At 45.8% G+C, this 12698-nt stretch overlaps 1 protein-coding gene across 1 annotated transcript in view; it reads right to left on the bottom strand.

Moving 5' to 3' along the window:
• Positions 1 to 12698, bottom strand: part of JAM3 (junctional adhesion molecule 3) — a 42008-nt gene continuing 29310 nt past the window's right edge. Inside the window, exons 5-9 of the mRNA XM_060268585.2 lie at positions 11892 to 12094; positions 7932 to 8031; positions 7686 to 7815; positions 5673 to 5727; positions 1 to 4454 (exon numbers count right to left, since the gene is read on the bottom strand). Coding sequence (XP_060124568.2) covers positions 4419 to 4454; positions 5673 to 5727; positions 7686 to 7815; positions 7932 to 8031; positions 11892 to 12094 — 524 coding nt within the window. The 3' untranslated portion in view covers positions 1 to 4418. The remainder of the gene's footprint in view (positions 4455 to 5672; positions 5728 to 7685; positions 7816 to 7931; positions 8032 to 11891; positions 12095 to 12698) is intronic.

The following is a 12698-nucleotide window of genomic DNA, read 5'->3' on the forward strand; positions in this document are numbered from 1 at the left end:
CAACTGCATTGTTTTCCTCCTTGGGTGAGACTTCATTATCTGTAGTGGTGGTGGCTTGTTTTTTTTTTTTTAAGCCACAGAGGACCATTCGAAAATGGTTTCTCCAACTGCATTCTTAAAACTGCGCCATCCAAAATTCTGCAACTTTGTGTGCAAAGTGGCAGTGCTAAAAGAACTGAACCCAAGATCAATTCAGCCTTAGCCAGGTGCCCTGACAGCACACACTGAATCCCCCAGCTTGGTTTAACAGAGTCCTCTCCCTGCTCCCAAGCCTACTGAGAACCAAACCTCCATGTTCCCCTTATACCTAGGCTCCAGCTACCCAATATCCTACAGTGGCAGCTTTGCAAAGGGGATGGACTATATTTCTGCTTGGGGCTGGAGAGAAACTGTAGCCCTCCAGATGCTGTTGGGACTCCAAATCCCATCATCCCTGACTTTGCCATGTTGGCTGGAGCTAAAAGGAGCTAGAATCCAACAGCATCAGGAAGACCCTACTGGCTCCCCATCCCTGTGCTAATACCTTATGCCTCTTGCAGAACTACCATTTCCCCAGCCTGCAAATCATGACTGCGAATCCCAGATGGGCTTGCATTGTGCAGATATGTCTCAAGGATGGGTGGTGCTAGCCCTTCATTTCGATTCATTCTAATAAATTATAATACTGCAAGCCTTTGCTCTGCTCTCTGCCAAGCAGCACAATGAACAAACGAAAGTGGAAAGGAGAGCTGTTTTGATTCTGAAGGCAACCCTATTCTATCACTGAGGTTTAGAGGGGGGAAGCATTTCGGCAGTGGAAGAAAATTATGCTTTGGTTGAATGCCTCTTAGAGGTAGCCATGGTTAAATCAAAACAAGATAGCGGCAGTGAAATGCCCTGTTACAGCTTCCCCTTTATTGTTGCCACCTTAGCTTGAAAAGAGGGTAGGGATCTGGGATCTGGGCTCCTGCAAAGAAATGAAACACATCAATGACATCTCCAAACTCTCTTTAAACACACACACACACATACCAAGAGAAAAGAAAAGAAAAATCCACTCGCCGTTTTGGATATTCCAAGGCAGATTAATATAGACCATGAACAAATGAAACACAAAACAATCCAAAAATAAAAAAATGCAATAAAAATATAAAATACTGTCTGCATCCAAAGTTAAGACCATAAAATTGGTAGTTGAAAAACACCATTGCTGCAAAAGTACGCTATGCTTTTTTTAAAAAAAAGAAGAAGAAACACACGCTTGCCCCTCTTCCCCATCCCCACCCCACAGCAGGAAATTGTTCTTGCAGCACAATGACTGGCCCCCAACACCCTCCCAGACTGCGGAATAAAACATGGCAAGAAATGGAATTATCAGTTTATAGCTACATGCGTTGGCAGCCCCCATCATTACTACTAAAAAGGGGGGGGGACCTGTGTACTTTCTCAATCAACCTCCTTTTCTAATTTGTGACCCAAGTATTTTTGAGTTGAAACTGAATCACATGAGATTAAGAGGGAGGCGGCTTTTGCCTTCTTAAAACTTAACAGGTTCATTTGGCAACTCTTCCTCTTCTTTTGTTTTTACAAGTGTCCAGGATTCAAAGGGAACAGCCAAAGGGTTAGAGCTGCCCTGGGTGTGCCAAAAGTCTTGCCCACATTTGGGGCTTTTCCTTCTAACGCCACGTTGTACCACAAACCTGTCCGTTCAGTGTGACACATCAGAAGGCTGCCATCTGATAAAACACTTCCCTTCCTGCAACTAATTGTACAGTTTTTTTCCATCCTGGTCCATTTTGTTGCTGCAGGAAGAGCAGAAATACTGATAGAGAAAAGCAATTCTTCCTGCAGACTACATTATGTCTTATTCCCCAACCACCCCCAACCCCAAATAAAGGGAAACAGGAAGAGAACAAGCTGCCCGCTTTCCTTGACTTCTACAGTTTTCTGTGCTCTTTGATAACAATACTGATATGGTTTGAATCAGCACAGGATCTCCCACCTGTCATTAAAGAAAACTTAAGAATCCTTTAAAAAAAAGCTACATTATTACTTAAACACTGTTTGGCCTACCAACCTATTTACATCTTAAATAGAAACATTAATCACTTTTTTTAAGTAATCAAAATATATCTTTGCAAAAAAATTAGAATGCAGAATCTACAAAAGGAGGAACAGTAGAAAAGCTTTGCCCTCAGTCTTGGTGCCATGTTGGAATTTCAGCCCTGCTGCACGGAAGGAGGTTTGGCTTTTGTGCTTACCTGTCCAGTGAAGCACCTGTATGCTTTGATTGGCATGGAAAGGGGTGCACAACAGGCAAGATTGCTCAATGCGGATTAGCGGGATTAGGTGATGTAAAACAAGGAAGAAATGTTCTCATGCTGGCCTGAAAACGGCTGAAACATTGCAGGGACATTGAATGGGAAATTCGGCAAAGGTTCTCTGTCCCACTCTATCCTGCTTTCGGTGGATTTCTTGGGAATTTCGCTGTGGGCAAAACCTCAATTTGGAGACGCCAAACCAGGGGTGGGGGTGGTGGAGGAGCAGGATGAGACAACCAACTTGTGGCACTGGAAACTGACAAGGCTGAGCTGACCATGCACTATCTGATCAGCCTACCGAATAATAAAAAAGATGGAATGACCAAAGAAGCCTCCCATGCAGATAAAGCAGATTCACACAATTATTTTTTTTGCCAACCCCACCCTCCAAATCCCAGCCTTTCTAACAACATGATAATTGAATCCACAAGTTACACTGGCTGGCTGAAGGCAGCATCACCAAGAAAACCCTTAACACCTGGATAACTCAAAGGCAAGGTGGTTCACCTATGTGTGCGCCGTACCACTTCCTAATACAGGTAGGGGTGGCTCACGTGACTAGATGTTCCACCATACGGGGGGGGGGGGGACACCCTGCACAGAGAAATCTAGAATGCCAGCAAGAAGGATTTTCGCCTAACCTTCCTGAAGGCATGCTATTTTTCAATGTGAGAATCATTCACTTAGTTCTGTCATTGCTGGTACAGAGGTTCACTGCCAGAACTACAATCTGACGTCCACCACCTAAGCCCAAATTAAGCTGTTATAGTGAAGTGTGGTGATGGCATGACAACTACAAGGCGGGGAGGCGTGAGCCAGAGATGGTGTAGGATCAGAGGAATGGCTAGTTTAGACCAAATCCCACCCTCTTAATCTGCCTTCTCCGCCAGCATAAAGTTACGACAACGAAATACCTTGTCATACCTAAACGAACACTCAACAGGGAGAAGGGAATGGCTGTCCCACTTACTTCCTCACTGCCTGTTCCTAGACACAATGGAGGATTGCAACTGACTCAGAAGAAAATCACAGCAGAGTGTCAAGAGCATATAAGCCTCAGCAAGGAATGTGGCTTGCATATATCTAGACTCGTGAGAGGGTGCCACGCCTAGAGTACTTTTGTGAAAGGGCATGGTGCACAAAAGACATCAATAAAGACTATGGTAGCCTCCTAAGCCCTAGGATGCTTTGATGGAAGAAGGTGCAGTAGCCCATTCATGGCATCCTATTTGTGCAGTGTGTGTTGTCATGGGAACTGCATCCTATGACACCATCCTGGAATTCCTGGCATCTCCATGTGTTGATTGGTGCCTTGTGTGCATGTTTAGTAAGTGGACACCGTTGGCAAGAATTACAGTGATTGGCTGGCAGCAACGTAGTTTCTGGGGGGGCTCTGGAAGTGCCTGCTGTTTCCATTATTTGAGCTTTAGGAAAACGAAAGCACACATTGCTTCTGTGCTTTTCACACACAGCTGCTGCGAGAGCGCAGGAACCCAACTCAAAGCATCAGGTCACCAGATGCTTAGCTAGCCAGTAGGGCCTTTCTGATCTCTCTAGGCATAATTTCATTCTACTGCCATTGTTAACACTTCTGTGAATTAAAAAGGAGAGAGAGAGAGAGAAGAAATGGAAAAGGAAGTAGTGTAAGCCCATTTCTAAGATTTCCCCTTTTAAGTGCTGGTAGCCTGGCAGTCTGTAAAACGCTGGCAGGAGGCAGCTCCACAGCCTCCAGTGGCATGAATGATGGAGGAATGTGGTCCCACAGATACTTTTAGGGAATTGTTTTTTCTCCTGCCAAAGGTCAAATAGGTCCTCTCCTTGTCCACAGGGTCTGGACTGTGCTGATCTACATGGCACTTTCCAGGGAAGAAGAGATTGGTTTGGTTATTTTTTAAAAGAAAAGGAAATCATTGCTCGACTTTGGCCAAAAAATAAAAACCAGGTATGCACACGCGTGTGTGTGTGTGTGCGCACGCATGGATGATTTGTTCGGTTTCCTCTAAATCGCATCCATGCACACGCCGTTTGTTAGCTGCTCTTTCATAAAGAGTTCCAGAAGGAGGTTCTATCCACATTCCATTCTTGCTGATGGGCAAAATCCAGATTTCTTCTGCCGTTTCATATCACGAATGAGGACTTGTGCCTGAAGTCACCCTGGAATGGAGAAACAAGAAAGGTTTTCAGGTGGTGGGGGGGGTATAGAAGTTCTATAGGGTACACCTCCTGCAACTGCTTGCCCCAGCCTAAATTAAAGCAGTCATTCTATGGAACGGAGTCATTATAGGCCATTTTTTTATCCTACACTTAAGACTTATGAGGGGTTCTGGCTACATCAGTCCTGTGGCTTCAGAATGGAGGCGATGGAGTCAAGAAAGCAGCACTCTGTTCTTCCTCTTCCTCAGCCTCCCACTCACACCTACCACATGTAGTGCTCCAACCAGCACAATCTCCTGAGACTTCCCTGGCCTCTTCCTGTAGGTGGAGTCACACCAAGGAAGCTGCAGCTCACCCTTTAGCTTGTGGTTCTGAATGACTCCAGGGCTCCGTAAAGCAGTCACCTGTGTGTTTCTGCTGCAGGGTAGATATTTTGTTTCTCTCACCTGCCTGAGAAGGTCAGACAGGATGGGAAAGTGGCAACCAGATCAAGCCGCACATGGGCAGTAAGGGTGCTTGTTAATGGCACTCGCTCACATTCCTCCCTTACTTGCCTCGCTTCACTCATTCCTCCCTTTCTTTTGTCGGCTTCCCTAGTGTTGAAATTTAGATTGCAAGCTGCTTGGGGCAGAGACCGGGCTTCCTCCATTTAACTTTCAAGGTGCTTTGTTCTGCCTCATGAAGCTAAATAAAAGCCCGGATTCACATCTACTCTGCACTTAAAGGCCCAAAGTTGTGTGCAATGAACCTGTACACCTTGTGCAAACAAAATTACTCAGGATATAATTATTTAATCTACAGTACTCTTGAGGAAAGCAGCTCATTGCGTCCTCTCACCCACTACTCGCAAAGGCTGAAAACTTCATGCAAAAGTGGGCAGGGGGGCAGTGAAACACATAATTTATAAATAAGAAACAAATATGCAAATCAGGCCCATTTTTTCTTAATTCATACAGATCACAGAATCTATCTTTCCCCAGTCCAGCAGTTGAATTCATGGAAACATAGAATTTGTTTATCCAGAGGGCACATAGCCCTAGAACTCTCCCCTAATTATTAAATGAGCATTATGTGGGAGGGTACCCTTTAAATATATGTATCCACCTTTTGGAGCTGCCTCCCCTGGCTCATCTCAAACACTGCAGTGAATGCATCGCCCTGAGATCTAACCTATTTCAAATGTATCTATTGACTTTGAGCCCCGAGGGAACTTCCTACCTCTTCATCTGTGCGGATGTAGTTCACGCCATCTGGCTTCGCTGGAGTCTTGTAGCTGGAAATGAGGAATACACAATTTACTCGCGGTGCAGAAAGAAGGCTCTTAAGTTATATCACTGGTTTTCAAGCATCTGCTGCTGGGAGGACTGTGTGTGCGCTCTCTCACACATGATTTTACCGATGTAAACAAAACCACAGGGTAAAATGCAAAGGCTGGTTTGGAGCTCAGAAAGGAAGCACCGTCCTCTGTAGCTGCAGCTTGTACTCTCACAAGCCAGGAAGTCCAAAAAGGTTTTCCCATGATGGCAAATCGAAATTTCTTTCCACTGCGCTGAAATGAGCAGACATGAATTCTGAGAATGCCCATTTGGAGCAACACTGAAGGAGTCCAAAGAGAAGTCAAGACAAAGTGCTGACAGGAGTGAAGTTGGGAGGGACAGGAAGGAAAATGAAAGATGTGGGCACTAACCCACCTTTCAGGCAGAACTTGGTGGTTTGGCAGTTTGGCATTTGGCTAGGAGAAAAAACTTGGGTGGGGGAATGCTCCCTGACCCAAGAACAGCCCTGGTGAGCTGTGTGCTCTGCACAGTGGGCTCATTTGTACTCCACTCTCAGCAGACCTACACCTTTGAACAGCTCCATCATGGGAGAACAGCTGGGGAAAGCAACTTTTTCGAGAGTTTAGAAGACTTTGTTTCTGTCTTGGTATTGATTATATAAAACCAAATAACACACACTTCCTGCTCTTTGTGCTATTTATATGCTCTGAGATTAAACAGAAACATCGAACTGAAGATTTACCCAAACTGGACCACTTCAACGGCTGCTCTAAGAGCAAGGGTGACCTCCAACTCTTAAGCCCCGGCAGCTCGGAAGCCTGAGTCAGTTTTAACAAATAAGATGGGAACAACGTTATCTTTCTCTGGTCACTGCCCCGGGGTCTTCCTCTTCCTCGGGTGTCATTTCCTGTTGTGACTAATTTTAAGCCATCTGCTCCCTTTGGGCTCACTCGCTACTGAAGCTGGTCGCAGGAAAGTTGCCTCATTTCACGTCACCCAGCAGATGCACTAACAGAAAAGCTGAGCACCAGGTGACAGAAATGAAGAAGTCAGGCCTCTGGGCACAAGGTTTCTGCCCAGTGCCAGTAAGTTAAAACTCCTGTGCTCATAAGCCATGGTGCAAAACTGCACAGGCACAGATTACAGGGCACAGGGGTCCTGTTGAGAATGGGCCCTGCATCTCCATCCTGCCTTATTTCACTTGTGTGCTCCCCACATCCTGACCTACAGCATTCCAGAAGCCCTGGATCTCTCTGGATGGGTCAATCTGCTCCAGTCAAAGCTTATCCCCCAGCTTCTAAATCACCACCACCCCTATTTCTTTTGATGAGGGAATGTGAACACCCACCCAAAGAACAAGGCTGGCACTGTCTTCACAGGGAGATGCTTCATCACAGGTCAGACAATTTGTCTACCTAGCCTAGTATTGCCAGCTCTGGCTGGCAGTGTCTCCCCAGGGTTCTCAGGTAGAAAGAGAGCTTTCCCATCAGCTGGCAAACAGATCGTTTTAAACTAGAGATTCTTCGAACTGGACCTGAGACTTCCTGCATGCAGAATACACACATTGCCACTGACTTGTCGTCCCTCCCACACTTTGAAATAGCAATATCGCCAAGGACCGTTTCCTTTAATGTTTCTCTCCGTTCAAAAAAGGGAGAGCAGGCCATTGCTTGTGCTTCTGTCAGAAGGCAGCTGCCTACGTGAGCTGATTGTCCTGCAGCCGTTGGTGTGCCCCTTTGTTAGAATTACGGTATTTTACCTTGTGTTATGAGCGCTCAGTTCATTGCACCAGATTTGAGGCATTTGCTCTTTAAAGCCATTGGCCTTACATGCAACCCAGTCCCCATGTGTGCATGCAGATTGGCTTTAATCGCATGGTCTTTCACGCCCTCTGCTGAGAGAAAATCACCTGAGGGAAAAGGAGTGAGATGAGGAATCAGTTGCTTAGGCTTACCTATTTCCATTTTGCTTGTTGTTCACAAACAAACCCTTCCTGTAGGCGCAGCAGATTCCCACCGTAGTCAGCAAAAGGACAGCGAGGACCACCATGACCCCTCCAACAATCCCAGCAACATTAAGGTCATCTGGAGGAGAGAAGACAGCCATGAACATCCAGCCCCTCCCTGCTTGCGGGGGAAAGACTGCACCCTCCCCTGAACACCAGCAAACCCCCCCCCCCCCGGGCACTTCTTAGACTCACAGACTTGCATCTCCATCTCCTCGCACCAGGCATCACCCACGGCATTCGTCGCTCTACAGGTGTAACGGCCTGTGTCTCCTTTTTGCACTTCGCTGAAGACCTGCACGAATACAAGTTACGATTCCCAGTAATAGGTGGTATTTATGAAAGCTTTCCACAAGCACTCAGAGTGTTTCTTGTACAGTACATCCTATGAGATTGTACCCTTTCAGAATGGGGTGGGGTGTGGTTGGAGGGGGGAGGTCACATATTTGAAGGCTCCTTCCATTTTAAAAAAAAACTCCCTGCGTGTAGAAAACGCAGCACTTAAAAGAGAGGAAGGTTGAAGCCTAGCATGCTTTCTGCATACAGGGACATTTTCTACATGAAGAGAATGAAATAAATGCATACCCCTCCCATTTCCTTTGCCTCCATTTCCTTCCTCTTCCTTTCGTCTCCCCCACTGTATTGAATTATATACAGGCAAGGGCTGTCCTATCGTATTTTGTAAAGCACCATGTCTATGGATGACAGAGTAATAACTATAATATCCCTCCAAAACACTGCATTCTGAAATGGCACGGTCCCAGATGTCTGCACCACATGCCTTTCCCCCCCGAATGTGTAAACTGGCTCTGAACTCTAACTGGAGAATTAAGAGGCTACAAATGGGGCCTGAAATGGAATGTGGCAGTGTGTAGCCTTCCTCCAAATTGGAGCGTTCGTTTTCAGAGATCCAGACATTGAGCTGTACCCCCTTTCCAAGGCATTCCATTCCATTTCCAACACCTGGTTTTCTTTTCCAATTGACAGGCGAACATTCCAGGACTACTGACCATGCTTAGTCATCAGTCAAATGCTTTCCCCAGTTTTTGTATTTCTAGAAACCTCTAGGTTCCACCGAGCCTTGCTGGTGATGCCTCCCTCCTGTTTCTCAGTGGTCACTCAAGTTAACTATTATAAAAAGTGATGGGGCTGAGAGCGAGAGCATAAAAAGCTGATCTGCAGGGAATGCAGAACATTCCCCCAGCCTGCTAGGTCCATGGAATGCAGGGAGCCCCAGAAATGACCTGGCACTTTGACTGTCTCTACTTGATATGAATAATGGAAACATTCCCCACGCTGTGCTAGGCCGGTGGTCCAGGAACGAACCAGCAACCAGTTCTCCCCTGGTAGAAAACTGCTGAGGAAGCCCTCTCGTGCCAAAGTGTAAACTGAGGCTGGCAGAGGAGTGCCTGCTGAAGGGACAGAAGTGTCTCCTACGTTTTGTACCTATATTTAGCACTTGGAAGAACTACTGAACATTTTAACGGGGGAAAAGATCAAAGAGAGGCTGGCAGCTCCTTCGCTCTCTTCGTGTGCAACGTTGGGGAAAAGGTGCTCCGCTACAAATGCTAGTGGGGTTATAGCATCAATTAGTGAAATGGAGAAAATGAATGCCAGCGGGGAGGGCATTTTTTCCCTCTCTTGTTAGTGACTGGAACTCAAGAGTAACCCAATGAAACAGGCAAGCATTAAGGAAATATTTCTCCCCTTTATTTGATGCACAATTAACTTATGGGAGTCACTGCCACAAAATGAGGTAATAGGTATGATCATAGATGGCTTACAAATAAAAGGACTGGCCAGACCAGTGGAGGGAAGGACTATCGTTTAGCTACTATGATAGCCTAACAGAGCCTCCAGGCTCAGAGGCAGTATACCTACAAATAACAGGATGCTGGGGACAAATAACAGAGGGGGAAAGTTTGTCTTTGGCATCCGGTTTGTGAGCTTTAACAAAGCATCTGTTGGAGGAGGGAGTTCTCATTGTTTGAAGCAGAATACTGGACTAGATAAAAGTTCACTTCAAGCCACCATGGCAATGCCCTGTCAATTACCTCCAGACCCCAAGTGTGATTGAGTTGTAAGTGAACCATTATTGCTAAGGTTTGGCCAGCTTGGCATCACCAGCTCCCATTAGGAACACAGGAAGTTGCCTTATACTGATTCATGCCCCTAGTCCACCTAGCTCTGTACTGTCTACACTGACCGGCAGCATCTCTCCAGTGTTTCAGACAGCGCTACCTGGAGATGCCGGGGCTTGAACCTGGTGCTTCCTGCATGCAAAACAGATGCTGTACCACTAAGATACGACCCTTCTCCCAAAGTGAAACACTGCTCTGAGTGACAGCCATCAAAGCAGCAACTTGAGTGTCTATATGGTTCTTTGGCCGGGCTGGGTAGAGCTGAAAGGGCCTGAGTGCAACAACATCTGGAGGGTACCAGTCTGTGAAAGGCTGACCTAAACCATAAGAATAAGCCATTAGGACAAAGAGCTTTTTTTAGAAACAGATTTTCTTTTCTTTTTAATTTCTGAATGAGTATTCTACATAAAATATAACAGCACCCAGTCTTGCAGCATTATAATATGCGTTCTGATACGTATTAAAAAGGTAACGATTTATGGGAAAAGGGAAAAACTCTACAGAAATAATCTCCGCCCCCCCCCAGCATCTGTTAATCTAGCAATTTGTGCTATTTCTAAAGTTCTTAACATCCATCCCAAAAAGGGGGGCGACAACACCATATACCATCACTCAGCCAGAAATGAATTTGCAGCCACCAAGAAATAATATATTTTAGGTTTTGCGCTTGAAACGAGCTCGTTTCTTAAGAATAGGCATATTTCTTATTAATTATACTAATTTGCCTCTTAATTTGAACCTTCTGTGCTCCCTTGCACACTCAAATGATACGTTGTGCAATAAAGCGCCTGGTAAAAAATATATTTTGGATTTATAGGACAAACTGAGGTGCCTCTAAAATGAATGAAGGGGCGCTATTAAAATGGCTACCCAGTTTTTTTTGTGGGGAAAGATCTAAGTGTTCAAGGTCAGGTGGTTGGTTAAAACAACAACCCCACTTGGCCTCAAGTTTCTGTCACCAGGCATAGAGAAGCAGACTGTGTTTTTTTTCCAAATATCATCAACCATGAACCATCAGTCATAAATGTGCAAACTTCCCAACACATACCTGTATATAAGAAAGCAGGTGCACATACTCAGCACAGACATCCTTACACAGGCAAAAACGTAAGCCAGACCAACTGCAAAGCAGGAAAAAGAGTTGCTACCATCTTCCTGCTTTGCTTTGCTACAGCTCTTCTCTGAAGGGAGTGGAGAGATGTTGGAGTATCCCTGGAGGATGATGCTGGACCCACCCACAGCTGATTTTCAAGAGCTGGCCTGAAACCAGCCTTTTGGGTGGAGCAGGAGGTTAAAAGGGGAATAAAATAGTTGTTTATTTGCTAATTAGTGGGTCAGAGCATTGCTTGTTTATTATCTGAGCATAGTTTGTATGGCGGGTGTGTTCTTTTATAAATGTTAACATTAGACAATATATTGATGGTGTATTGTACAACCCCCCCCCATTCTTCCCTTCCCTTATGGTGTGTGTGTGTTTGTGTTTGTGTGTGTGTGTGTGTGTGTCGGTCGCTTGGAGACCTTGGGGTGAGAAGCGACTACTGGTTAATTAAACAGTCCCTCTGAAACTCATTTTCCAAGAAAAAAAAGGATCGTGCAAATCAGGTATTTCTGGGTAAACATTTATGCACATCGGCCACATTACTTGTGACATTGTGAGCATCAAAGGTAAAGGTAAAGGACCCCTGGACGGTTAAGTCCAGGGGGATGCCCATATGTCCTCATTAAAATAATTCATTTCAGTGAATGTCTGAACAGGCTAATAGCATTATAGTTAGGGGTGAATAGAAGACCATCCAATTCAGGGGTGGCTAAACTGTGCCCCTTCAGATGTTGCTGAACTACAACTCCCATAATCCTTGACCACTGACTATGCTTGATAGGACCGACCGGACTTTTGGTTCACAACATCTGGAGGGCACCAACATTGGCTAACCCAGATCCAATCCAACAAACTGCCCAAATGATAGCACAATCCACCCTTCCTCTGCCTGCCTGCCTTCCGCGTGAGACTTACCAACGTGCCCGTTTTTGTGTTCACAGTGAAGGAGGAATTCTGGAATTTGGAGCTGGCTTTGGAGTCAAGAGGCAAAGTTTCACCATTACGGTACCATTTGTAAGTTGGTTCAGGGAAGCCTTCCTTTTCCTGGCAGTGGAGAGTAGCGGATTTACCCACAGGCACTGACTGGGGCACTCGGCACTTTGGGGCCACTGGTTTCACTGTTGGGGAAAGAGATGCCCACTAGGTAAGTCAGACTGGTTAACAATTTGCCACTATTGACATCCCACCCAGCATGTGTTTCATTCATCCCTTCATGCTGAATAGAGTAGAAGCCAAACTGCTCCAAGTTGGTTACAAAATAAACACAAAGCGGCGCCACTCCAATGAACATTACAAAAAACATGCACAATGCTTGGGTGTGGTTTTGCCCCCCAGTCTCGTGAGCCAGAGAGCAGGGCAGCAACAGAGCAAGGCAGGGACAGGCCATAGGTCACACCAAGCCAGCTCTCAAGAAGCATGATCTGCGAGGATTGGGAAATTGGTGATTGGTTGATTTTTAGCACATTAGCTGCTTTAAATAATAACAACAATAATGGCTCCCTGCTCCTGGTCTCAGAAGCTAGGCAGACATCAAGGCTGAATAGGGGACCAACATAGCAAGCTTGCCAGGCATCATCTGCTGTCTCACTGTCCATTTGGCATCAATCAACCCTTATCACACAGCGACAGAGCAGAAGTTCTGCAGCTGAGCTCCTGGGACTTTGGCTTAAGAGGATTCTCAGGGGACGGGGCTGGGAGAAACCTCCCCTTGAGACTCTGGGA

This window comes from Zootoca vivipara, chromosome 14 (assembly GCF_965207765.1).
Source record: "Zootoca vivipara chromosome 14, rZooViv2.hap1.1, whole genome shotgun sequence".
Taxonomy (NCBI): domain Eukaryota; kingdom Metazoa; phylum Chordata; class Lepidosauria; order Squamata; family Lacertidae; genus Zootoca; species Zootoca vivipara.